Genomic DNA, 27934 nt, shown 5'->3' on the forward strand with positions numbered 1-27934 from the left:
GGTGACCAGAACCCTTGGGTGGATTGTCAGTGAGCAGTAATATTTTGAAAGGAATATTTTTTTCAGAGAAGTAGGTCTTAGAAGTGGACCTAAATGTTCAGATTAGCTGTCATCCAGGCTTTGTTGTTCCATGTATAAAGCAGATGCAGAGTAGAGTTTGTATATTTTTTAAGGACCCTAGGACTTTAAGAATGGTCAATGGGCATTGTCTTCAACTGAAAGTCACCAGATGCATTATCTCCTAATAAAAGAGTCAACCTGTCCTTCAAAGCTTTGAAGCCAGGCATTGACTTCTATCTAGCTATGAAAGTCCTAGATGGTATCTACTTCCAATAGAATGCTGTTTCATCTACATTGAAAATCTGTTGTTTACTGTAACCCTCTTCATCAATAATCTTAGCCAGATCTTTTAGATAACTTGCTGTAGCTTCTACATTAGAACTTACTCTAGCATGTTGGATTTTTATGTTATGGAGGTGGCTTCTTTACTGAAAACTCATAAACCAGGTTCTGTTAGCTTCAAACTTATCTTCTGCAGCTTCCTCACCTCTTTCAGCCTTCATAGAATTCAAAAGAGTTGTTGGTGCCTTGCTCTGGATTGGACTCTGGCTTAAAGGAATGTTGTGACTGCTTTGATCTCCAGTCCAGACCACTTGAGCTTTCTCCATATCAGCAATAAGGCAGTTTCATGTTCTTATCATTTATATGTTCCCTGGAGTAGCACTTTAAATTTTTTTCATGAACTTTTCCTTTGCATTCATAACTTGGCTGTCTGTGCCAGAGACCTAACTTTTGACCTGACTCAGCTTTCCATATGCTTTCCTCATTATGCTTAATCATTTCTAGCTTTTGCTTTCAACTGAGAGACATCTGACTCTTCCATTCACTGGAATACTTAAAGGCCATTGTAGGGTTATTAATTGGCCTAGTTTCAATATTGTTTTGTCTCAGGGAATAGGGAGAACCAAAAATATGGAGAGAAATGAGAATGGCCAGTCAGTAGAGCAGTCAGAACACACATAACATTGATTGGTTAAGTTTGCCATCCTATATGGGTGTGGTTCGTGGTGCCGCAAAACAATTACAGTAGTAACATCAAGGATCACCAGTCACAGGTCACCATAACAGATATAATAATGAAAAAAATTGAAAGATTGTGAGAATATTGTCATTTCAACAATGTTCATAACATCCTTAGCAGGTGTAGATTCCATATCAAGAAACCACTTTTTTTGCTTGTCCATAAGAAGCAGCTCCTCATCCATTCAAGTTTTGTCATGAAATTGCAGCAATCCAGTCACATAATGTGACACAAAAATACAAAGCAAGCACATGCTGTTGGAAAAATGGTGCCAATAGACTTCCTCAATGCAGTATTGCCATAAATCTTCAGTTTGTAAAAAATGCAGTATCTGTGAAGCACAATAAAGCAAAGTGCAATAAAACAAGATGTGCCTATATATACACATATCCTATTGGTTCTGTCTCTCTGGAGAACTCTAATACAGCATTATGGGTAGTTAAGAAATGGCAGTCACCAATATTGATATCACAAACCATATGGCTTAGTAAATATCATAATGGCCATGCATCCTCATGCCAGACGGTCTTCTCACCTAGAAATCTATTTTAATCTATGGCCCTATAGTGAGAATAGAGTCTGTTTGAGACAGGTGAATCTCTCCTAAAATTCAGGAGGTGCATTTTATTAAGGTGAAATTGTCTTTATTGCTCTCTGTGAGGAAGCATCTCTAACAACAAAAGATTTGGTAAAAAAGCTTCTTGCCTTCTCTAATCTGCCTCAAACCTCTACTTGGTGGGTGTCTATTGCAAATTAATAGATCTTTTCTTAACTTCTACTTCATATATTTAAGTAGAGGAAAGAATGTCTGTATTTGAGAAGGACATTTTTTTCTGTATGAAGACCTGTTCTATAAAAGCCCTGACACAGGGTATTGGTATGAAATCTTTTGATTCTTTCTTTGAGGAAATTGACTCTGAGACTCTTAATATGGGTATTCCATTCAACACATTTGTGTGTGTATATATGTTAATATAATGGTAACCAAAATTTAATGTAATGGAATCACAAAAACATAATTATTAAAAGTAGTTGTAGGCATACAGTAGACTTTCAGTCACTTAAAAAATAACAGCAATCACACGAAATGAGAAATAAATTTGTTCATGGGTAGTAAATATAAAAAGCATGACTGTCACTTATATAGACTTGAGAAAATTGATCAACTTACACAAACTATAGATTCCTCATAAAATATACAGATATCAATTATTTTTCTGCCATATAATATGGGTATTTTAAAAACTATAAAGCATTTTTTATATGTTAGAGGTTCTTAAGATTTATCAATATCAGTAAATGATACTGATGTTAAGAAAGGTGTTTTTATTTGTTTATATCTTTTTTTAAAGTTTAATATGTAGCATCATATAGACCAAATACTGTATGTTGGTCCTTATGACATTATAGGATGGGTCACAATCTTTTCGTTTCTCTTGCAAAAAGAGTACAAAATAAGATTGCCACATACCTCAACCAGTTACAATTTGATTTAAATAGAGGCATAGGAGAATTAGCCTTCAGTTTCCACTGCATTGCAAGTGAATCTTCCTATCCTTGAAAGTGGAATTGTCAGCCAGGTGCAGTGGCTCACACTTGTAATCTCAGCACTTTGGGAGACTGAGGCTGGCAGATCATGAGGTCAAGAGATCAAGACCATCCTAACCAACACAGTGAAACCCTGTCTCTACTAAAAATATAAAAATTAGCTGAGCATGGTGGCATGTGCCTGTAGTCTCAGCTACTTGGGAGGCTGAGGCAGGAAAATTGCTTGAACTTGGGAGGTGGAGGTTGCAGTGAGCCAAGATCATGTGACTGCACTCCAGCATGAGCAACAGGCTGAGACTCTGTCTCAAGAAAAAAATAAAAAAGAAAGAAAGTGGAATTGTCCAATGAACAAAGCTAAAACACAAATTTTAACAGTGAGTAGATGAGACTAAGTAAATTGAGTAAATGAGATTAAAACTCTAAAAACACACCCTCAGCTCTGATTTAATGTAATTTTCAAGAGTATTCTACATGGAAATATTTTATGTAACATGTGTATTTATGTAATTATATAATACTTTATGTTATATATGTTTTACATATTATGAGAATGAGACTGAGAGGGATTAAAGGGCTTGTCCAAAGTCACATAACCAATGAGTATTAAAGGTAGAACTCGAATCAAGGATATTGAATTCATAATCTCTTACTTTGATTTTAATTTTATGCTTTAGACTGCTGTGCCACTGAACTTGGTTTCCTTTCAAATAATCATAGATCTTAACTTGTTAATTCCCTAACAAGCAGTTTTTTGAAAGAACAATTTGTGAACTATACATATGTACTTCCGTTATTTTGCTTAAGCCACAAATTTCTGGTACATATTTAAAATTGTATCCTAGTTATCATCGATACCATTGTGATGACTGTCATTATCATTGAATGTATGGAGATACAATGGTGGACCAAAACATGTACTGTCTCTGTCCATTGCAAAGCTTGCTATGTAAGCAAACAATCATACACATGTATACATGTAATGATGATGAGCTCCTTGAGTCAGTGTTAGAGAGCACTATGAAGGCCTGTAATACAGTTGATAAAGTAATGAAGGTCAGGAAAGGCCTTCCAGAGATGTGAAAAATAGGCTGGTGTTAACCAAACAAAGATGGGGGCATGAGTACTTCATGGGATTAAGCAATACAGTAATCATTAGGGACTAAGAAAAATACCAATATAGCTAGAGGGAAAGAAATGATATGACTAGTGGATGAGATGAAGAACGATGTAGGTATGGGCCAGACCATGTGGAACTTTTAGGTCATTAAGTAGTTTCGTTGTTACAAATATCAATGAAAAGCCATAGTATTAACCAGGAGCTGTGACACAATCAGATTCTGATTTTGAACAAATCATTCTGGTTTCAGCGTACAGGATGAGGTGGACGAAGGCCAGCTGTTGGTTCAGGTAGACTAGTAAGAGGATGATTGCAGCAGTCTAGGAAAGAGATGAAGATAACTCAGCTGGGGTCATGGAAGTTGAGATGGAGGGAAGTGGAAAGATTTGGGAGAAAAAAATAAATAGGACTTGGTGAAGAACTAGATATGGTGGATGATGGAGAGGGAGTCCTAAAGATGATGCCTTGGCCTTTGGTTGATAACAATGAAACAGACACAGTAGAATAGGAGTAGAAGTTCGAGGAATATCAGAAGTTTGGTTTTGACACGAGGAGTTTGAGGAGTTTTTGAGACACCCATTAGGAATTATTTAGAAAGCAGCTGGATATACAGGTCTGGGTAGAAACATACCTTTCTGTGTCATGTGTATAAAATATAATGGAAGTTAAATTACCATAATATTGTATAAGCTAGTGTAGTGTGAGAAGAAGAGACAGCCCAGAATATAGCCTTTAGGAAATCCAAGTTTTATAGGCCAGGTAGAGGAGGATATGCCTGCCAAGAAGACAGAGGCAATCCAGGAGTGCACTGTGTCACAGGGTCAATAGAGGGAAGTGTTTCAAGAAGGAAGAAAAGGCCAATGACATTAGGTAGCATGGAAATGTCAAGTAAGATGAGAACAGAAAAATGTCTTTTGGACTTAGTTACAAGAAATTCACTGGCAGACTTAGAGCTGTTTCTGTGGATTGATAGGGCTGGAATCCAAATTCAGGAGAGCTGAGAAGTAAAATGAGGAGGCTAAACTAAATCCTCTCTAATGTCCCTTACAACTCTACAGGAATATAATGCTGTGATTTCATGCTGCCAGCCAGTCTCCTTTTGTCACAGATTTCCTTACTCATCCTACTCCTGGTTAATAACACAACTCTTGTTAAAATAAATGATTTACAAAGACTATATTACTTTAGGCATCATTACAACCTTAAACAAATTTGAGACAAATCATTTTCTTCTATCTTTATACATATATTTTCTTTTGGAAAGAATCTTGAACACAAAAAATCTTGTACTGTTTTTCCATGTCGAACCAATTGGAGAAATGTTTCCAGGAATTGATTTTATTTTTATGGGTCAGCACTGCAGGGATAAAATCAGATCTAGAGTTTCCATGTGGATGAATTTGGAAGTGAACAAATTTGAAGCTGCAGTCCAGAGATGTCTCACACTATAGCATACTGTTTTTCTTTTAAACTAAATCGTTTTCTCTAGTTAAGAAAGTTAAGAAAATACATTTGAAGAATTGATTCTGTATGTAAGTAGAATGCTTGGGCACTACTGCATTTCATCTAAAAAGAGATTCCTATATGTTCACTGTCTTAGCGGGATAGAAATCTTATGAAAAGGCATATAGACTATTGTTACTTAAAGTGTGATCTGTGGACAAGCAGCATCAACTTCAGCTAGGAACTTGTTAGAAATTCAGAATCTGAGGCCCTACCCCAGACCTTCTGGATCATAATCTGCATTTCAGTAATATCCTCTGGTAATTTATATTAACATTAAAAGGTAAAAAGAACTTGCCATTTTTTTTCCTCAGAATCTACTTCTTAAAGACATAGAATTCATTGTTACTCTACTGTAATATTTAAGCTAATCCAAAGCTAGTCATTTATGGAATAGAAAATTAATCATTATTTTGTTTTAAAATTAAGACCTACAGTAAAGTGCATAGGTGACTAACAAGGAATATTTAACAAACAAAAAGTAGATTACTCTCCTAGCTTATGGTAGGACATGTATTTTTCATTCCCCCTTCTCAGGAGCTGCTAATCATCTGCATTGTACTATCTATCCTTCCTCTTTTTTATTAATAATGTTTTTAATTTTAATTTAAAATAGCAGGGTTATCTGCCACAGTTTCGTATGGACTTAAGAACTTCCACTATTTTCAGTCCCTTTAGCCAATTTAGGAGAATAGCATATGCACTTTATTACATGACTGTTCCTAGTGATTAACATCTGGAATGGGCCGATGAACTGAACTCCCAGTCTCACTTTTCTTTGCTTCGTTTCTAACATGGAGCCCGGCTCTAACCTTTATCCAGGGCAAAAAAAGATTGCTACTGCCCCCTGCCGGCCCATTGTCTCTTTTCCTTTTCTACAAATCTGTGACTTGAGGATGCCCAAGGATTTTGAGCCACTAAAAAAAGCTCAGTTGGAAGGGGCTTTCCCTAGTAGAGAGGTAGAGAGATCCTTTGGGAATAGGCGGCTAAAATCAAATGAAAAGATTTAAAAGACGAGGAAGGTATCAAGGACTTCTAAATTAAATTATCGATCTTCATGAACCTTATTCTGCACACGGGCTTCTCTATGCCAAAGAAATGTCCCCTTCTCTTCAGCACAGGACTCCACTTTTTGCCTCCGGCTTCCACTGACAAAGAGTGACCTGTCCACACCCTTATTATAATTTCAGCACTCTGAATCCTGTTCTCTGTTTCCTTCAATTTTGTGTCCCCATGATTAAACCTTATTCCCTTCTCTTTTCTGCTTCAGGCTCGCGTCCCGCCCACCCACGGACAGACTAGCATTTCTAGGAGCTCAGACCCCACCTCCCTCACTCTCTCCGTCTCCTGACCTCTGTTCTCTTCTTGCCGTCATCGCACCCCCTTCAGTACCCTCTCACTGAACGGCCAGTCACTCTTTTCCTTTGAACAGCAGGCATGTCCCCTCTTGAATGCTTCTCCCCGACCCCCGCCCCAAGCGACTGAAAAAGGAAACATGCGCACTTCAGAGCTTGGAGCTGTCCGAGTGCTGAAATTTATAGGCTGGGTAAGATCACGTCTCCGTCTCTTTCTATAGCCCTCATTCCAGCACAGGATCTCAGCAATTTTTCCCTCTTCTCCCCACCCACTCCAGCGCACAAAGTCCTTTCTTCTCCCTCATTTACAACTTCTTTTTAAAAGGGAACGTTTTCTAGAAAAAGGGCTTTGCTAAACAGAAAAGATATAAAACAAAAGCCACAGCTACCCGACTTCCAGCATGGCATTGTCACCAGCCCCCTTTGCATGGTGATGCGATTAAGGTAGCAGCATTTTTATTATTCAGGAAAAGCAGCTGGGGGATTCATCAGTTCTGAGTCTTTGTCTTTCCTGGTTTAACTGATGGTCCCAAGCCTCAGTTTGACCTGACCATGATGCCCAAGATTGGCACTTTTTCTTTTTTCTCAGCAAACTGTACAAAACCAAATTTCTCTTTCATTTTAAAGGAAACTAGATTCCTGCCAGATTTTGAATCTGAACAATAAATAGATACTTTGTCCTAACATCTTTCTGGAATCATTTCGGGATATTTTCCACAAGCAACACAGAAACAGGAATGAACCGGCAGCTAATGAACATTTTGACAGCCTTGTTTGCATTTTTCTTAGCGACAAACCACTTCAGGTAGGTGAAACGACTTTGCATGTTGATATTTAAATTGTTTAAAAGAGAATGTGTCATTCAATTGTTATCTATTTCTCTGTGCCCTGTACTATATTATTTTGATTTATAGAGGAAAGTTAGATATCTTTTGTTCATTTAAAAAGCCTAATAATAGTGGGAGGGTGGTAAATTTTCACAAAAGCAAGTTTTATGATGCATAACCGCACTCTATGCAATTCAACACAATTTTTCACAGCCAATGTGATATTAAGGTAGTATGATAAGTTGCATGCTCTTTACAATTCTATATAAGGGTGATATTTTTGCTTTCAAATTTTTCTGAAAGTGATTTAAAGGGAATATTTGGTATAGTGTTTTTCATATGACAAAATGATTGTATTAATTTGGCAGAGGCATGCTTATTTTAGATAAAATATAAAAGGTCCCTAATTCTCAGCCAACTTGGGACTTCTATTATATTTCAGAAACTAGAAGCGTACTATGAGAACCACAATTCAGGAATTTTCTTGAAATATCAAAAATCTCTTTTTGCTACTATATTCTATTCAATCTGTTTGGAAATTGATTACCTACCAAAATTTAATTAATATGACATATTTGTATTTATGTACATATAAGAAATTGAGCATGCATAATTAAAACAAGTGAGAAATTACTATTTTCATGCTTGCATTTTCTACATAGTTTACTAGTTGTCAAATCAGTTGATACCTCTAAATATCAAATCATTACCAGTAAGTTAAATAGTCATTCAATAACAGGGGGTCTAAGACTCCATAGAGATAGAAGATGCTCTTAACAACAAAGTATAGGACTCTAAATTTAATTTTCACTAAATATTATGGCATTTTTTCACAGAACCAAGATAAATGGAACACATAGTAATAATGCTATGTATACTGGGACAACCCACTATGTTCCTTTCAGGTTTACACCTCCTACTATGAGTAAGAAAAAATATAGGCTGGTTTTTATTAGAATCATCATCATCATCATCATCATCATCCTCACCACCACCACATGATAATCAAATAATATTTGATTAATCAGATGAATCTGCATATGAGAAAGTGAGTATTTATGTATGATTGTATCATTTTTTAACTCCTACAAAATATTTATATCATTTTTGCACTTACTTTGAATACCCCTTCTTTGAAAAACTGACAAGAGTGTATTATTTTCTTAGTGATAGAATTAATATGACTATTTGTTAAACTATTGAAAGCAAAGCTTGTAAAATATATACTTTAGGGAAGAAATTTCAGTTAACCACTATGTATTGTGAAAGAATTTTGCTACAAACCAAATGTGCCCTTTTTAATAAGCTCTTTATTACTTTTAACAGGAAGATGAAAATCTGAGAAATTTTTCACTGAATTTTAGTGTTTTGATAAAAAAGTCAAAATGATTTAGAAGTGTGTTTTTCTTAATATTTTTAAGAGTCAACAATTTAAATGCTCGTATATTAATAACTAATAAAATAATAGAAGTCACAGACATGCTCATTGTTGACCTATTTTAAAATGAAATTAAATGTTCAAATGAAGGTTCTCTTTTAGATATCACATTGAAAAATAGTAATAGTTGATAGCTGGATTAGAACTAGCAGATGGTAAAATAAGCAATGAAATAATGTTTGTTCTGCCCATATTATTATATGTTTCTCATAAAAGGTAGAAGACATATTTAGGGCTGAAATGCTGAAACAATTTTTTGAGGCATAGAGGAGTGATTTTAAGACAATCACTTGAAATTTTAAAATTATCTCATTTCTCTGACAACTCTAGATAGAAATAGTTTTAACTATTATCTACATAAAATCTACAATCTAAAACTAAATACATTGTCTTTTCTCAAACATCTTATGGTTAAAGTTTGGAGATGTAGGAGATGTGATTCAGGATTTATAGTTCTCATCATTAAAAGTTAACTTTAGAACCATATACAAGTTCAGAAGTTGGCCAAAAAGTTTGGATTTTTCTAGTTTTCTTCATACTAACATATTAAATATCTTTACCAAAATGTATTGTTAAAAATGCAGTGAGCATTTGTTCTCAAGGGATGAAAATGAAACCGTTGCTAAAAGAGTTAATGATGTGTTTAGGGCAGCTTTCTGCAAAGACCATGACTCCAGATCTGGAAAACAACCTTCACAGACCCTATCTCCTTCTGATTTCTTGGACAAGTTAATGGGAAGGACATCAGGATATGATGCAAGAATCAGGCCAAATTTTAAAGGTAGGTTCTGCTTTAACTTACGTTAAGCCTTTGAGAAATATTCTAGATGTTTGAATAGTTAACTCTGAAAAACATTTTCAGGGCTTTTAATTATAAAATGGAAATGACAATTATAGTGTTCATTTTATTTTGGTATTCTTTTGCATTAGTTACTGACATTTACATTTTGCTTGTCGCTTGCCACATTTGAAAACTTTCCTTGTTTGTGTTCTATTTCATGAATAAAACTAGTGTCGTAAATTGTAGCCATATTCCCTGCTTTTTCTTAACTGGAAGTGTGGCTGAAAGTGAATACAGAGCAAGTGATAGACTTGACATCCTTGAATATCTACCAGGACGCATGCAAGATTCAGTGGTTACACCAAAATATTTGATTTTGATTTTAAATACCTACATCAAAGTGGAGTTTAAATCTCTATAAAATATGCCACTTTACATACTTCCAAGCCTCTTTAATTTTTAGACTTTGTAAGAAGAGGTTCTAATTTTTCATTTCCTTTTATTTAAGCATTCTCATTGTTTATTTGAAATTGTTTGTTTGAAATCAACAAAGATCACATAATTGTAAAGTGCACATGTCAAAGATGGTGGATACTTTCTTTGTTCAATTAGAAGCAAACCAATGCTTTTTGTTTTTATTTGTTGAACATTACAAAAATATAGTTAATAGTCTCTAGAAATGCTTTTTAAATATATTTAGTTTAATTTTATTTTGAATTGGGAAAAAACTAATAAGAACCAATGATTAATAATTGAATCATGTTGATACTTCAATTTTTAAATACATAGTTTAAGTGACATTGTCTTTTATCTTGTAATGAAATTTAACATAAGGCATTTTGAGGTTATTATAACATTTTGTAAAAGGAGAAATTTATAATGTTCTTGATATTATGTAGCAATTCATGCACTGTTAATTTTGTTTATTAGCAATTTAATTACACACTTTTCTTCAGTGTTGATTAATTTTTATTATTGAAAAATATAAGCATAAAACTGAATTCTAAATTCATTTCTTCTTTAAATGTTACACCTCTGAATATACCCAGATATGGGCATATTTTATAAATAAATATGTCAGAATTTTGGTGAAACAGTATTTTTTAAGTATCCCCAAGAGAGACAACTGAATTACATTCAGAGATCAATTTTTCTGAGAAAAAAAATCTTCATGTTCACCCCATTTCTTAATTTTGTGGTCATTGCTTTGGAAGTCAATATCTGAAATAAAATCTTGTGAGTAACAAATTAGGAACCAGCTTTCAATGGGATTGCTCATTCATATATTTACCCGCTAAGCCACTCAACAACTTTTTAGTTTGGACTATCTGCAAAATACCAACTGTTCAGTGCTTTGAAAAATTGGGAGATTAAACAGTTTAGGTGCTTCTATTAAAAATTTTAATGGAGGGAAGAGATGTTACATGAATACTTTTAATATTAGATAGAAATAAAAAAGTACCATTATTAAGTATAGATAAATTGTTACAGGATTCCAACAAATGGAAAGACAATTTCCTATTAAGATATTCATGGAACACTTTATAGAGAAGGTCCAGAGATGGAAAACAGTTTCGAGTTTACAAGAATCTTGTTTCATAGCTGTTATTCATTTCTTTCCAGAAATACTTTTTCAAAAGGGCAGAAAAGTACAAAGGATAATGAAACAAACACCCATGTTGACATTGCTACTTTAAGTGACCCCAGAAGACTGAGCTATCATTTCCACATCCATTTTTTTCCTGGTTTCTGGGGATATCACCTTTGGGAAATGACATTTATCATGGTTCCAAAGAATAAATAAATGAGGAGAATGTCAGGTTCAGCCAAGTGTGGCCATGTTTTCTTTGATCTATCTACTACTTAAAAGCCTATGTACAGGGTATTTTAATGACTTATAAAAAAGAAATGGGGTGGATATCACTGACGCTCTAACATTAATGGGCTTCATTGAGTTTTATCTCCCTCTCCCTTTAACTCTCTACTTCAATAAACTGCTGCTACCTCTTCATAAAATTTATTTACATAGACCATTTATATCAGCTCAATTACCTGACCTATCCCAAAGTTCTCTTCATTTGGGGGAGCTTGATTATTTCTGGATTTAAAACTCTTCCCATTATTTTAGACTGAAATCATTTTTCTTGATGTTCCCATGGAATTTTACATGTCTAATATGATCTTTCTACATATTTATATTTTATCTATCCACTCCCACACCATATCTGAGAGGGCAAAGAAGTATCTTATTTTATATATGCATACATAAAATATTGGTAATGTAGGGAAAATAAGTTATCCTTTTCTCCAGGATAAGGAAATTAGAACCAAGACAGAGAGAAAAAGCTGGATAAATTATGAAGATTAGTGCTTCCAACTAGTTGTTGTAGTAGGATGTGAGGGTGGTAACTTTTGAGAGCCAGCCAGTATTCACAGTGGCAAGCAAAGATGATCTTAGCTTAGGTGGAGAGAAGGAAAGAAAAGACAGAGATAATAGGGAACTTGTAACATGGAGGATGCTTACACAAACACTGTAATACTTGCCATAGTTGATTTGCAATGTGTAAATGAGGCCTTTTATAAGTAGGTAGAAATGAAGGTAGATTAGGAAATGTGATTGAATATAGAATAGTGACAGTTTCCCTGTAAATGCGAAAAAGCACCTGACTGTGATAATTATAAACATGGTGATGATGATATTGACAATTAAAATAATGGTGACTGATAAGAAGACAGAAGGGCAAAATTTGACCACCAGAATAAAATCAAGAGCCAAATATGTGCCATTGAAGTAAATGGAATGGTTATTCTTGAATTCTTATTAAACATTAGCATATTTCTCTGCTTTCCTTGCTGCCATGCATTGGCAAGGGAAAAAGAAATGCATAAGTGTAATTTTTCTTATTGGAAGGAATTTTTCCTGTATCCTTCAAGTCAGTAAAATATTGCATGTCTATTCCATATCCCTAATGGGCTTTGAAAGATGTAATAATGGGCATATATATAAGGAGGAAAATGTATGTAAGCTAGAAAAGATAACCAGAAATGATTCAGACTTAGAGTTTGTAATTGAGAGACATTCTTAGAAACTATAGGAAAAAAATAGCTTTTCTGATGTGTTGAAGCACAAGTGTATAAACAAAGTCATGAGTCAGAGTTGCCAATTGAATTTCATCTGTAAGATCCATAGAGACCTGTTTCAGATCTTGTCAAAACATACTTTTCAAAATCCTCAATTTGATAAATCAAATAAAAACACAAGCTATGTCCATTCACAATTACCTGGTTCTGAAACCATGGTAAATGTTGATTCTGTATCAAGAGATGAACCTCTTTTCAAATCACTTAGGTGATTTGTCTCATTTTATGTTGAATTATCATGGTGTTATTCCATCATCCTATCAGATACTGTTCTGTCGGTATTATTGTATCTTGAAAATGCCACATTAAACATTAGGCTTTTAAAGAAATGTTCAAATCTGGGCAAAATGCATTAGTTCTGTTTCTTTCTTTTTGAAACAAAGCTTTTTTCTCTTTTAATTAAATTTTCTTTGAAAATAAAATTAACTTAGAATTTTACATCCTAGTTTTCATCCCAATGTGAATAAATATATTTCACTATAACATTCTTTTTAGGATAGGATATAGAGTAGATAATGCCAGGAGATAATTATTCATTCCACTTCTTTGTGCCTGCCATGCACACTATTTTTTCCCACATCTAGAGACCTAAGTTGGAAAGTGTAATGTGTGACATTAAAACCTACATTTGCATGAAATATGTTTTTCTGCAATTTCTAAAGACTTAGCAGCTCAAGAGGTGTTTCAAGTATCATAGATCCACTTCCATTAAACCAGAGGTCTTCAGATTTTGCCCCTTGAAAATAATCCTGTCTGTAGCCAAGTGGAGCTAAAGTTCAAATGTTGTGAACACCAACCCCTGTAGAAGGTGCTTGAGCACAAGTGTCCAGCAGGGACACTTGGAAAGGGCACTTCTTTTAGTTAATGATAATGCAACCCCAGCATCACCATTTCCTTGATCAGCCTGGTGGGCATCAGACATTACTATGGATCCTGAGAAAAAAAGAGCAAAATGCTTGCAAGTATCAGAAACATTGTGCCTGAGTGCAGAAAGTAGCAGAAGCCTCAAGGCACCTGAAAAGGTAACTTCATGGTCATGCTGACACTGTGGTTTTATTAGGAAATATAGACAGTATTTGGTTCAATTATAAATCACCTTGGAAGTGATTATGGAATTATCTGGATTATCTGCTTGACAATTACCTTCTTCACAGAAGAATTTGTATTCTCTCTTAATTCTAGGTATCCCTTAATTAATCAAGAGGCTTGAGGTAAATCACTCCTTAATGGCTGAGATGAAAAAAAGCGCTGATGGTGCTAAGCTCACATTGAAACATATGAGAGTCATTGTTAGAAAGTATACAGAAAAAATGAGTTTTCAGGTATCTGTGAATGTCAAGCATGAGTCATAGTTGTCAATTATAAAACTTTTAAAATGATATGAATATAGCATATGATTTTTTGAGACACTATCTTTTAATTATGAAAGCAGTCATTTTAAAATGGCCTAGAACTAAGCTCAATTCTGAGACAGCTGACACTCCCATTAGGGAAATTACTCTTGGCTGAATACATAGGCTATAGTTATCAGTGGGAACCATTCACTGAAGAAATTAAAGGACAACTAAGGGAGAATCAAAAGAAGGAAAGGAAGAATAGATTTATTTTAGAATAAATTATTATAAATTATAATGTAATTTATAATAATGTGTCTCTCTCTATATATACACACAATGCTGTGTTTGTATATGCAATAGAGTGTCCCTAAAAGATACACAAGAGACTGGAAATATCAGATGCTTCTGAGAAAGGAGACTGGATGCCAGGGAGACAGGGGTAGGAAGGAAAGTTACTTCTCTCTGTGTTCTTCTTGAATGCTGATCATTACATGTATTTCCAATTCAAAGGGGTAATTAATTGTTAAGTACTTCTAAAGAGGTAAAGCTGAAGGGAGCTCCTCTCTTGGGTAGTATGGCCCATGGTGGCAGATTAGAGTCAATGTCACTCATTCTTACTTTAAGTGCAGTAACATGCATGTGGCCTGATTTCAATAGTGCTCAAGCCCTTGAAAGAAATCCCTTGCCCAATAACTATTTTAACCCAGCTTGCTACTATAATGGCTAAAATTACAACACTGTTGCTTCTGCTCTTGTATTAAACATTTTATTTCATATTAAAACCACATGATGGAAATGACAGTAAATCCAATTAGTCATTTGCTCCATAATTTGAATGAGAGTATTTGGTTGTAGTCTGGCACTGGGGAAGAATACTGATGGTGCAAGGCATTATAGAATAAGACAATAGGGGGAAAATGTTATTGAAAGGAAAGGTTGGGAGTAACAAAGGGGAACATATATGATAGTTTTGTTCAGAGATGATATTGATGAAGATTTTTGAACATCTAAAAATCACTGGCTGTGTCACAATGTATTATACAAATGTGTTGGTTGGTGTTCATATAGCTTTTGCATGCTATGTAAACACCTACCAACACATTTGTATGTACTAGGCTCCTACTATGGGCCCACAAGTTTTTTCAGGAATTTGAAGTGGCATGAAGAGGGCATCTACAGAATTCTAATGCACCCTGGTAAAGCATATTCCAATAAGTTTGTCAGCATGTCTTTCATTCCAAGATGACAGTGTAGTATAGTGGAAAGAGCCCTGAATTTGGATCCAGAAGACCTAGATTAGGTTTATGTCCTGCTTCAGCCATTTTTGAGAAAAGGTGTCTTCACTGTCTGTGCCTCAGATTTTCTTCTGCCTTTACCTACCTCATTTGGGTTGTACTGAGGATCAAATGATATTATGAGTGTTAATTATTTGTTTTCCACTGTTACTATTATACAGATAATTTGAATTATTGCAATTCCTCCATTTTTCTTTTATAGCCAACACTACTTTGTATTGTGAAAGCTTGATCTTCATGATGATTAGGTCCTCACAGTTGCTTGATTTTCTAAATGGAAAGAAACAAGTTAGAGAAATTCTGGCATCTTAGATTCCTACCAGAGTAACCATAATGTAGATGTCATATGCCTCAGTTGGTTTTCCTTTTATTAGTTCACCAGAAAAAATTTCCAACCTGAAATGGCTATTTCATATTTCTAAATATAAAACAAAGAGGGAGCCATTTGTGGGAAGGAATATCTTTACCCACTCAAATCCCATGCCTGATTATTTTCTTAGACTCATTTTTAAAAATAAACCAAGTAAGAGACATAAAACAAATTTCACCTAGTCCTATAAAGGAGGACCTTCAATTTAACTGTAGATAATATGACTGCCATTTCTGATATATTTTCTTGTCTAGTTGCTATTAGTTGCAAGGTTCATTGCATAATAGTGCTGAATTGATTTCTTGTTTTAGAATAAGTATTTAAAAGAGAGCATTTTGTCTCACAACATGGCAGGTTAAGAGTACCAGAAATGGAAGCCCATAATTTAGTCTTTGAGAAAGTACTGCATTGCTCCTTGGTTGATTCTGGATGACCCCGTATCCTTAATTTTCATTATTGAATGAACTTAAAATTTTATCCTGAGTTTATAAAGCTTGCTGATCCTCCATGTCCTAGAGGATAAATCAGTCAATTTTGCTGATAATCTGAGGCTTCATTTAGAAAAAGCTAATGGCATCAATATTCAGGTCTGTGAATGGGGAGTATAATGTGTTCAGTTGGGGCAGTTAGGTTTAGAGTGAGAAAAAATAGTCATTAGTTTGTTCTTGATACTGTTGAATATTTTTCTTGTTGTGTTGCATCACACACTTTGGAAAAGGATCTTAAAAATGGAAATATGTCCAACCAAGCTTCAATAACAAGGTCTTTGGAAGCCTTCTGGGCTTCCTTTGGAATTAATGCCTAGAAGGCTGACCTGACTGTTGCATGAAGGATTTGCTCATTGACTATTTTCCTGAGTGGGCTACTCTGAACACTTATGACTGATTACAGACACTTTCAGCCATGCAGAAGCCACTAAAGGAAGCATATGAGCAAAAGGCATAGGCCTCAAATGGATATACTAAAGTATGCAGTATATATAAGAACAAAGTCACTATGTTACTCACTTGGAGTCTAGTTTGGCCAGCCAATCAAAGTGGTTTTGAGGCAAATACAAGAGAGAAGCTAGACCCTCTCTTAGACTCATGCTATGGCTTGTGTACCCAACATTCTATTATTAACATAATACCACAAATGGTGGCTCTGTACACTCATCCAAAGGGGCAGAATGAATTCTGGATTCAGTAAAAGTATGAAAAGTCCATAGGCAATTATCTTTTGAGAAAAGGCATCTTCACCTATCTGTGAAATATGTATGTGACTGAATAAGACTTGTTTTCTATTTTTTCTTTTTTTTCTGATGAGGGTGGAACATATTTTCTTGTGAAGAAAAAAAGCCATACTTGCCTATGCACTGTCAAAGCAATAGGATAAATTTGTGGCAAGGAAGCATAAATGTGGGCACAAAAATTACATCTTTATATTTGAGTCTAAACACACAGTTCATTTGTTAATTCTCTTAAGTAATTAGTGAGTAGTCATCACATGCCAGGTGCCATTGTTAGGTGCTAAGTATACAGTAGTAAACAGAAATTTAAGCATTTAAATGTCAGTTCTCACTATTACTATCTCACTTCAATAAAAATTGGAATATAATTTGTAGGTTAAATACTATATTATCTAGGATCTTTTCAGGAAAAAGACTACAAATTTCTATGGTATAAGAGAAAAAACAACCCTTAAAGGGAGAGTGTAGTATTTTGGGACTATCAACAGTAGACATGAAGAAGCAAGGGAGGGACTGACTACCAGAACCTGGTGAAGGCAGCTGTATAGAAGGGTCACCAAATAAAACCTGAGGAGCAATGTAGTCAATCTGTGCTATCCTAGCAGGGAGTAAGCCTGGGAATAAATATCTAGACCTTACTCTCCTCCTGTTTTCTGTCATCCTGTGGGATCCTTTCATTAGCCAGATTCTGCTAACAGAGAGCAAGGGAGCCCATTGATACAAACCCTGAAGGACAGCTTCTGGGGTCCAGAAAATAGAAGAGAATGGTGGGTGGTGGGGGAATGGAAGACTACCAGCACAAATGTCAACCTATGAGCAAACTCATCCCTCACCATTCAGGTGGTGGAGCAGACATCTCCAACACTGATGACAAATTTAGTAAGCATTCCTATATCAGTCTGGAGAAAAGCAGAGAAGAGAGAGAAATATAGTGTAATGTGATTGTTCTGTCTCCTCTATGGAAGAGGTGCAATAAATGGACTGGTGTATATGTGTGTGTAAGAGAAAGAGAAAAGGAAGGAAGCAGGGAGGGTGCAAGGGGTGGGGAGGAGAGAGAGGGGTACTAGAAATAAAGGGAGAGGGATAGGAAGAGATGGGGGGAAGAGAGGGAAAGAGTAAGGGAGAGAGAAAGGAAGGGAGAAAGAAAAAGATCTTCCTGTGGAGCATATGAAAATAATACAGTTTCCTTTATGTCTGATCTAATATATTTGCTAATATTAATGTGCTTGTCCCTACAGTAATTCCCTCCAGGCTCCGCAAACCAGGTGTTGTAGGTTTAGATTTGAGCATAAGATTTAATGCCAAGTCTCTTTGGGGCAGCATTTTTTAGCTAAATTCTTTCCCTTCATGCTCTTTTGTTCTGCATAGACCTGAAAAAAGAGTGTTAGAAGAAACGATCGGGTAAGGGGTTAAAAAGGCATGAAGACCAGGGGCAGAGTAGTGTACATTTCCAGGAAATGGGGAGTTCTGGGAACAGTTGCTCATTTCCCACTCCTTGGCTGGTTTGATTATCACACTTGAAATATAGCTACTTACCTTGGCAATTCTGCTACTTTAGGAAAAGCCCAGGACTACTTTACTTCACAATATTTTTTTCATTTTTAAAACACAAATGTACATAAAAGGTAATATAATGTATCTTCTTCTGATTTATTTGCATTTAAATACTTCAAGATGTTGATTTCTAAGAACCACTTCATGACCAACAAGACAGTCAAGATTTATTTTATAACACTTTCTATTAGAAAAAGCATTTTGCCCATTCCCTACCACCCAAATAAATGTATTTAGAAAACAAGGGAATCTGTTTATTTATATTTGAACCCCAAAGTCTCTGAAAAGTGAATGAGGCACACATTTGGCAAATGACACTTTAATAACTCTAGTTAGATGATGTAATTCAGGATAATTTATAAATATAATGTATGGTGCTCACAGTGGATTTCTTATATTCTACTTTTTCCTTTGAATTAACCCTGGTTTATTACATGAACTTTGTATGTAGTATGCCAAATCAAAGGATTTAGGATTTAATACTAAAACAAATTAGCAACCAACCAGATGTGTTTCTCAAGCCACGTTTTTCAGAAGACCTGCTTCAGAGCCACCTGAGAGTCTGGTTAAAAATGCAAATCCTGGGCCCTATACCACTCCATCTACAAAATATATGGATGATGAGATCTTGGAATATTCATTTTGTCAATTTAAAACAAATCTATAAATTTGGAAAAGGAAGGGAGACTTTATTTCTTGTAAAGTGTTACAGACTGCAAAGTAGCCATTCTGCAGGCTAGGAAGCATGTCTTTGGCCAACACCAGAGACAGGTACTTCAAAGGAGGAGGGGTTGGCTAAACATACATATTCAGCAGGTTACAAAAGGCTATGAATATTCACAAATGTGGTTCTGATGCATCTGTATAAAGCAAGCATGCATGTAACATACAACCCATGTTCACTTTGTTAACATTTAAATGTATTACAATTAGGGCCTATATGTCAAAAGGTCTTTTTAGGACACAAAGGCATGCAAAAGCGATCTCTGTAAACCAGCTAGAATCATCAGTCCATGGTTGTTGGTGGTCTTCTTATTAGGAGACAGTTACTGAAATGAGTCTTGTGTCTGGTCAAAGCTGTAGTTATAATCTAAAAAAAAGCTGTAGTTATAGTCTAAACCCCAAAAGAGAGGAGGTATAATGAGTTATTTCTAACCTCCTGTCCCATTGTGGCTGGGAACTCAATTTTAAGGTTTTTCTGGAGTTACCTTGGCTACAAGAGGATCCATTCAGTCAGTAGGGGCTTAGGATTTTAAGTTTGCAACTTTAACAAAGTCTTTACTCCCTACAGGTTAAGACCTACAGGACTAGAAAAAGAATTTTTTTGCCCTTATATTGGAAGGATGATACCTTCTTTATAGTATTTTCCCCAAGATCATATATGCCCATATTGTTTTACCAAATGAGGGTGGAAAATTCCACCAGAGAAAAAAAATATCTAAATTGAGACTCATGAGATCTGGTTTTAACTCCGGTTTTGACATTTATGACCTGGAATATGCCACTTAACCTCTCTGGAATTCACTTTTGTCATCTGCAAACTACGGGACTTAGAACAAGATGTCTCTCTATTTCATTTCTAACTTTCATGGTCCCTGGTTCTAATAGTCTAAATTAATATTTGAGGATGTCCTTTTGTAAATTGTTGACTCACCCACAGAACTTGGATGTATCCAGTCTTCCTAGATAATAGGTTTCCTCTCTGGGGAATTATTAATTCTGTCCAGCATTTTCACAGTTGTCTCTACCTATTTCAACTCCCAATATTTCAAAAATTATTATTGCAAGGAAGACCCTGGAAACTTATGAGGGGGTCACTGAAGAAAGAAGCTATTACAATTTTTGCCTTGCTCTTGGTTTGGAGGTAGCAAATTCATGTACAAAGCCTGCTTCTGGGAAATGTAGCTACCAAGTTTATTTAATTCAGCATCTGGCCAAAGATGTTTCCCAAAACACTAGTCCTGTGAAATGTTCTTTCTAATATAAGTTTTTAAATGTAAAATAAGTATAGGAAATTAGGCAAAATATCCTCTGAGAGAGACCAAATATCCATTCGCATATTTAAAAGGTGCGAGAAAATATGTACTAAAAATAAATACACAAATAAATATTTAACAAACTTTTACACAGGGGTTTGCCCGATATTCACTTGATCACAGATTCCTTATAATAAGTAACAACCTGGAGAACTAGTGTTTTATGAATACTTTGGAAAATGTAGTCTTGGTAAAATCCAGAAACCTAAACAAATTTTGCCGTGAAAATAGATGATGATGGAAAACTTAAATATATATAAAATATAATAATTTGTTAGAAAGAGAATATTCATAAGACTGAGAAGGCCCTGGTGTTCAGTAAATGAGGCTTTCATTTTGATACATGGTCAACATTAGCATTATGATGCCACAAGAGAATTACTCTACAAGTTAGAATATTATTGCAGTATACTTTTCTCCTGCTTCATCTACATGAATAAATAAACAAATGGTGACACTTTGAAAAGCATAGAAAAAAAAAATTAGTCAATACATCGGAATACTTTGATCTAATAATCACCTTCTGTTTCAGTCTTTATGATTTACAAAAGCTGAGTGACAAATATACATTTACACAAGTGACCTTTAACCTTGAACTAGAGACATTTCTTCAGCAGGATATGACAAAGTCTCATACCTGTATGAAGAATTTTCTTCCGGATTGCCATCTTCTTTTTCATGCAGCTTTCAAAAATGAGTAAATACTGTAGTTGTGCAATCTCCACTCATTTGCTGAAAATATTTTTTCCATCACTTCCTTGGAATGAAATTTTTAAAATTTAAATCTATACTAAAAATCTCATTTAAAATTGAAATTATGCAATATGTATCTTAAATAACTTGTGCAGATTTAAGATTAACTTCCTATTTATTAGTATTAAGGCATATTCCAAGTTTCTCTGCTTAAAAATGGTAATCTTTAATATACTTCAATATATAAATTCCTCTCCATGCTATCTCTCCCCACCCCCCTGTCCCTCCCCCAATTCCCCCCAACAGACCCCAGTGTGTTGTGCTCTCCTCCCTGTGTCCATGTGTTCTCATTGTTCAACACCCACCTATGAGTCAGAACATGCAGTGTTTGATTTTCTGCTCCTGTGTCAGTTTGCTGAGAATGATGGTTTCCGAAGGGTGGAAGGCAGCAAATCACACTGCCATGTGTGTACCTATGCAACAATCTTGCATGTTCTTCACATGTACCCCAAAACCTAAAATGCAATTTATATATATATATATATATATATATTTTCATATATATATATATTTTCCTAGGAAAAACTATTGAAAATTATTTTCAATGAAGATGGATACAGAAAATGAAATGCCTTTGAAATATCACTAAATGCTTGGGGAAAAGATGATTATATGTAGATATAATATAATATATACTTAACTTTTAAATTACTAGTTCCTCCCCCATGCTTTCTCTGAGAGTGTTTGTCAAGTAAGCAAGCATGATTTTTTTCTTCCTTCTTTTCACTCCAGGCTCTTAGCAAGAGATAAATAACAGAGTAGGGGTAGTGAAATAGTGAAGCCACCTCAGACTTAATCAGTGGCTCCTAATTCATGTAATTTATTTTACACATGAGGTGAAAACACATTGATGATGAAGCTCCTACTCATTCTCTATCAAACTAATCCTTTATTTGAGACAAAGTATCCACAGTGATGACATTAGCATTGCTAGTATTCCACTGTACAGCCCACAGATAATGGAATACCAATTGGCTTAGTGCATTTTGTGTTGCTCTGACAGAATACCACAGACTGGGGAATTGATGAAGAGTGGAGATTTATTTCTTACAGTTCTGGAGGCTCGGGAGTCCAAGGCTGAGGAGGCTGCATCTTGTGAGGGCCTTCTTGCTGCATCTTCCCATGGCAGAAAGTAGAAGGGCAAGAGAGCATAAGGAGGAAGGGGAAGGGGACTGAATTCATCCTTTTATCAGGAAACCATTCTAATGAGAACTAACATACTCCCATGACAATGACATTAATACATTCATGAGGGCACAGTGTTCATGACCTAATCACCTCTTAAAGGTATCACCTCTCAACATTATTGAACTGGGGATTAAATTTTCAACACATGAATTTTGGAGAACACATTAAAACCATAATACTGATTAAGTTTGTCTTTTGATTGAGGTTGGCAGTCTTAGATACACTGCACCTTGAAGAAAAACTGAATGAAGGTTAACTATAAAGAAGTTATTTGGGCATGCACACATTTGCTTATTTGTCTTCAAATTTTGTTTTATATAGACTGAGTGCCTGACTTAGATCCTTTGTTATAATTTGCTCTGAGGGTCAACAGCTTCTCCATTTCCAAGGGACAGATGGTGTCATTAGATATTCGGAATGGGAAGGTGGCTTTGCTGAATTATTAGTTATAGAAGTCAAGGAATATGAACAAGAGGATAAGATTTTCTGTGGAATCCTGGGATTTTCTTTCCAAAGGAAGCATATACAGTGTCTTCTCAAAATATAAAAATTTAAGGCATCATCCCTGTTTGAAAGGAAATGTTACATAAGCTCAGGGTCATGCCTTGTGAATAGGAAGCCTGGCACTGAAAATTTCCCTTTTTTTCAGAGGACTATTTAAAGAGATGAATGCCACTCTACCTGTTTTCTCCAAAATTTAAGGTCATAGTTTGATAATAATTTTCCTGTACTATTCAGTAGTTATTTTATCTGAAATATTACCATTTCATTTCCTAGAATTCATGCCCACTCTAATCAGTGGCATGCTTGACATGATCTTTATCAAACGAATCCTGTATTATCAGACATGTTTTCTCTAGCTCTCCCAACATAAAAGGAATTATCCACAGTCTGGAATATGTGTTCCTTTTATTTCCCCCAAGTTTCTGACTCACGTTTGTTTATCGTGTACATATGCTTCATCTAAGTGCATCCTTTAATCAAATATTCTGAGCTAATATTCCCACTTAAAATCCAGCAGGCAGCTTCCTGTTTCATAGATTTCCTGAATGCCAATGAAGTTTATAACATGCAGGGCTTTCTGCAGAGTGTATGAATTTGTGACTTGGGGCAGATATCCTAAAGCCCATTAAAAGAAAGGATTTCCTTGGCAAAAGAATACACTTATCTCAAGGAGAAAATGCCATGATTCTACTTGTCAACCAGCTCTGCAAATAGGATAATTACACACATGGGATTTTTTTTTATGCCCGCAGTTGAAACTGGGTTTGCAAATGGCTCCTGGGTAAAAAGTCTTCTATAGCACCCCTGCCTCCCAAATGAGTTCATTTGAGAGGTGCCAATGTATAGTTAACAGCACTGTAGTTTGGGTGAAGGAAGCTTTGTGAAGCTCAGTAAGAGTGGATTGACATGTGAACCTTTCATGATTAAGTTATTCCTTCATCATAGGGCTTCTCTCATTCCCCCACAGATTGAAAAGAATATAATTATTACATAAGAATTTAGAGCCATGTGCTAACAATATGTGCCATAATAAATTGTACATAAAGTCTCAAGTAAGCAGGTACCCTCTCAGTGTCTAACTTTTCATATAAATGCCAGAATAAGTTATCTGCTTCAGTGATAGAGCGATATACTTGAGGGTATTAACAAAAAGTGTCCATCAGTGACATCATATAAGATGCCATATACATCACAGACTGACACCTTCAAAAAGTATTATCAACTTTTGTTGGGTGATGTGGCAGGTGCAAAGAAGGCAAAGAAATAAAGAGGGGATAATAAATAGATCCTAAAGGAAAGCTTAGATCAGAAATAAACTCCTGTACTTTTTTTAGAAAATCCATAGTGCAGCTGCTGTGGGGTGCCTGATTGGCTATATCTTTATCTGAATGCACAGAAAAAGCAAGCTGAGCTGTCACCCAAGGGAGTGCAGAGCTCAAAATACTAGTATCCTTTATATTCTAGGTCTTCATGACCCTTGAAACTCTCCTAGGCCTTCTCATCACTTTTGGATAAAGTCCATACACTTGCACATGGCAAACAAAGGTCTTTATGTTTAGGTTCTTTACTGTATCTGTCAGTAAAGATAAAACTCAACTCTTGGTTGAGTTTCCAAGAAGCAGACCCTGTGTGAAAGAGATTTATTAAGAATAAGCAATCAGGGGACACATATAAGAGAGTGAGGAAATCAGACAAGGAAGTGGGAAAGCCAAGCAAGCATCAGTATTGTCAATTTCAACATCTTCATTCCACATCTCTAGCCTCGATCCCCATTTGCCATTCCTCAATGCTTTTATTTCTGGTGCTTGGCACTTGCATTTCCCTCTGTCATGCCTGCCTTTCCAGCAGCTTACTCTCTACTCAGATTTTACGTTAATGTCATTTCCTCTAGAAAGCCTCTCTTAAACTACCAATCCCAACCTTTCCTGCATGCTCAGTCTAGAGTCCATATTGTGATTAGCTGCTTCTCTATTTCTTTTCATCTTAGACTAGTTCAAGAAGGCTAGGATTAAGCTTATCTTATTTTACATTGTACTTCCAACACTAGACAGTAGGTAGGTAGTCAATAGACATTTATCACATGAATTTAAAAATTGATAATAGTAATCTTTAACCTCAGTACCAATGCAAACTTGAGTATAAGAACTGAACTAAGTTTTAAGTTATCTGCTAGTAATTGTGATACACTTAAAATTAATGAAGTCCTTTCCTATGTATTATCTCATTTGACTCCTCATTTCATTTTTTAAAATATAAAACAGCCAGAATTTTATCATTCTTATAAATTAGGGGGAAGAAAATGTTATTCTGCTGCCAAATAGGACTTGGACAAACATTGCCTTTCCTTATATATAACCTAGGATGGAGGGGTGTATAAGTCATTAGAAAATGACAACAGAGATACTCATTATCCATATGCAATCCTTTACTGAATATATTTGTAACATAGTTGTTCCCCTTTCTATTAAAGTTTAAATTGAATTCCTCTTTGAAGTCCCAGGTTTTTGTAGGTTTTTGAAGCCTCTGTTTATCTAGGAACTTAATAAATATTTAATGTTGAGTAAGTGGATTTATTCACATGTAGACATATATCACACATTTATTATGCATATGACACTGCACTAAGCACAAAGTACAGGGTGATTCAAAGGAGAATTGTTAACTTGCTAGCATTCTAACCTACAACTTTACTATCCCATCTCCTTCTATTTTACCACTATTCCAGAACCAATATCCTATTTATAAAAAGTTTTCTTTTCCATGCCTAATACCATGCCTAATAGATGTCATGGATAGTGGCATTTAACTTATCCAAATGGCATCCCTGGCCTAAGGCACTCTCCTGCTCAGTGTCTGCAGTGTTCAGTAAATAAAACCAAATGCATACAAATCATACATGTTGTTAATATTGGACATACTTGGATTGCCAGGAAGTTCTGACTGCAAAAGTAATATCAGGTTCACTTCATGGTTATGGCACATACTTCCAGCCAGTGAGTCTGTGATTGTACATCTTCTAAAATTCTGCTTTTGATCCCTCATCTTCCAGCTTTACAAAAAATTGAAGAGTAGTTGTCAAGGTACAGGATTCTGTCAGATTATGAGACAGTGAATCAAAAATCTTTACAAAAGACTAGGGTGTTCAGTAATAGTGATGACCTTTATATTTCTCTAGGGGGCCCTTGAAACATGATAACTTAGTCTACTGAGGAGGAAAGAGAAGTATGTCTAGGCTTTATAAAAGAGGAGGTACTTGAATTTGGTCTTGAGAGACAAGTAGGTGTTCAGTGAATGAAAAGGGAAATTTCAGATGGCGAACTGTCCATGTCTGGAAAGAACATTGCTAGTTTGGGGTATAATAAAAAATGAGTATATCCAGAGGAAGTAAAATGGAGAAATCATAAGGTGGTGAGGCTACAGAATAAAGTTAGTAAGGCCAGAATGTGAAGAAAATTACAGAGGCATAGATTTAACCACAGGTAACAGGAAAGCAATCAAGGTTTTTAAGCAGAAAAGGTGCATAATTACATATGGTTTCTAAGGAGATAACTCAAGATAACTTTCAAAGGATATGTGAAAAAGGTAAGGGACCAGGGCGCCAGGACAATCACCCACAAAAGAGAGACGATGAAGGTTTGGGCTTAGGGAGTGGCAATGGGTTAGAAAGCTGGAGTTAGAAAGCAGAGCAAGATTCACAGGTTTATTCACAATAAACTTAAGGTGAAATTGCATCAGATAAGATATAGAGGGTACAATAGAAAGAGTAATGTTTGACTCAAGGTTCCATTTTGAACAACTAAGTAGACAGTGATTTTGTTTATTCATGTAAAGGACATATGATGATATCTAATCTACAGTTGAAAATGTTAATCTTGAGCAAAGAACAGATACCAGCACTATAAATGTAGGAATAGTAGTCATATAATGACGCTATCAGCTAAGATCACCCAGTGAGAATGTGTAGAATAAATATAGAAGATGAATAAGAATAGGATTTCCATGAACATGAACATTGAAAGAATAAAAGGAAGGGAAGGACTCAACAAGAGATACAGAGAAAGAGTGGTTGGAAAATCTGAAGGAGAACCAGAAAGAGATATAGTCATTGAGGGAGTTCTGCAGATGAGGAAAGCAACCATGACAAGTGCAGAAGGAATGTTGAATAGAAAGAGCAAGAGAAAGAAGTCACTGGATTTGACCAGTGACATTTTTGATGTTAGCAAGGTCAATTCCCCTAGAGTGGTGATACAAACGCCTATACTGAGTTGGTAGAGTAAATGAGATATGACAAAGTAGGGAAAAGTAAGATTTATCATTTAAAAGATTGATGCCAAAGAGAAAGAGAGGGATTGTATAATAGATTACAGAGTTTGAGGGAAGGGAGTTTTATTTTAAGATGAAAAAGGTACATTTGTAGAATAAAGGAAAAGGAGATTGAAAGTACAAGTGAGATAGAGGATAATTAATGGAGCAGTTCTGGAAGGGGCAGCAAGAATCAATTTCATAAGGTAGATTAAGAGATTATTCTTGCACTGAAGGAGAAATACTATTTCCTTACTCTGATAATAAGTTTTACAGGTGGAGGGGAAGGTAGTCAGTTAAGTTCAGATCACATCCAAAGATCAGTATTTTCTTGGTGAAGTAGTATTCTGTCATCTGCCCTAGAGAGGCTGCTCCCACAAGCATGGGCTGATCCTGGGCATAGTTACCATGAAGCTAAGAAAGAGCACCAGGCCCTTGATGCTTTGATATCTGCCATCTTTGCCACCAGGACAGACCAGCAAAACTCAAAAAGCATTTAAAATTTTTAAACACATCATGAAAACAAACTTTTCTAAAAGTACATACATACACTTTTCAGTTGGCTTATTGAGTAGG

The 27934-nt window shown here is 35.4% G+C and overlaps 1 protein-coding gene across 2 annotated transcripts in view; it reads left to right on the top strand.

The window, feature by feature from the left end:
* Window positions 1-6783: 6783 nt before the first annotated feature.
* Window positions 6784-27934, top strand: part of GLRA2 (glycine receptor alpha 2) — a 223375-nt gene continuing 202224 nt past the window's right edge. For both annotated transcript variants that reach the window (XM_003920334.3, XM_003920335.3), the window contains exons 1-2: window positions 6784-7409; window positions 9517-9650. In XM_003920334.3, the coding sequence (XP_003920383.1) occupies window positions 7342-7409; window positions 9517-9650 (202 nt within the window). In that variant the 5' untranslated portion in view covers window positions 6784-7341. The remainder of the gene's footprint in view (window positions 7410-9516; window positions 9651-27934) is intronic.

This window comes from Saimiri boliviensis, chromosome X (assembly GCF_048565385.1).
Source record: "Saimiri boliviensis isolate mSaiBol1 chromosome X, mSaiBol1.pri, whole genome shotgun sequence".
Lineage (NCBI taxonomy): Eukaryota > Metazoa > Chordata > Mammalia > Primates > Cebidae > Saimiri > Saimiri boliviensis.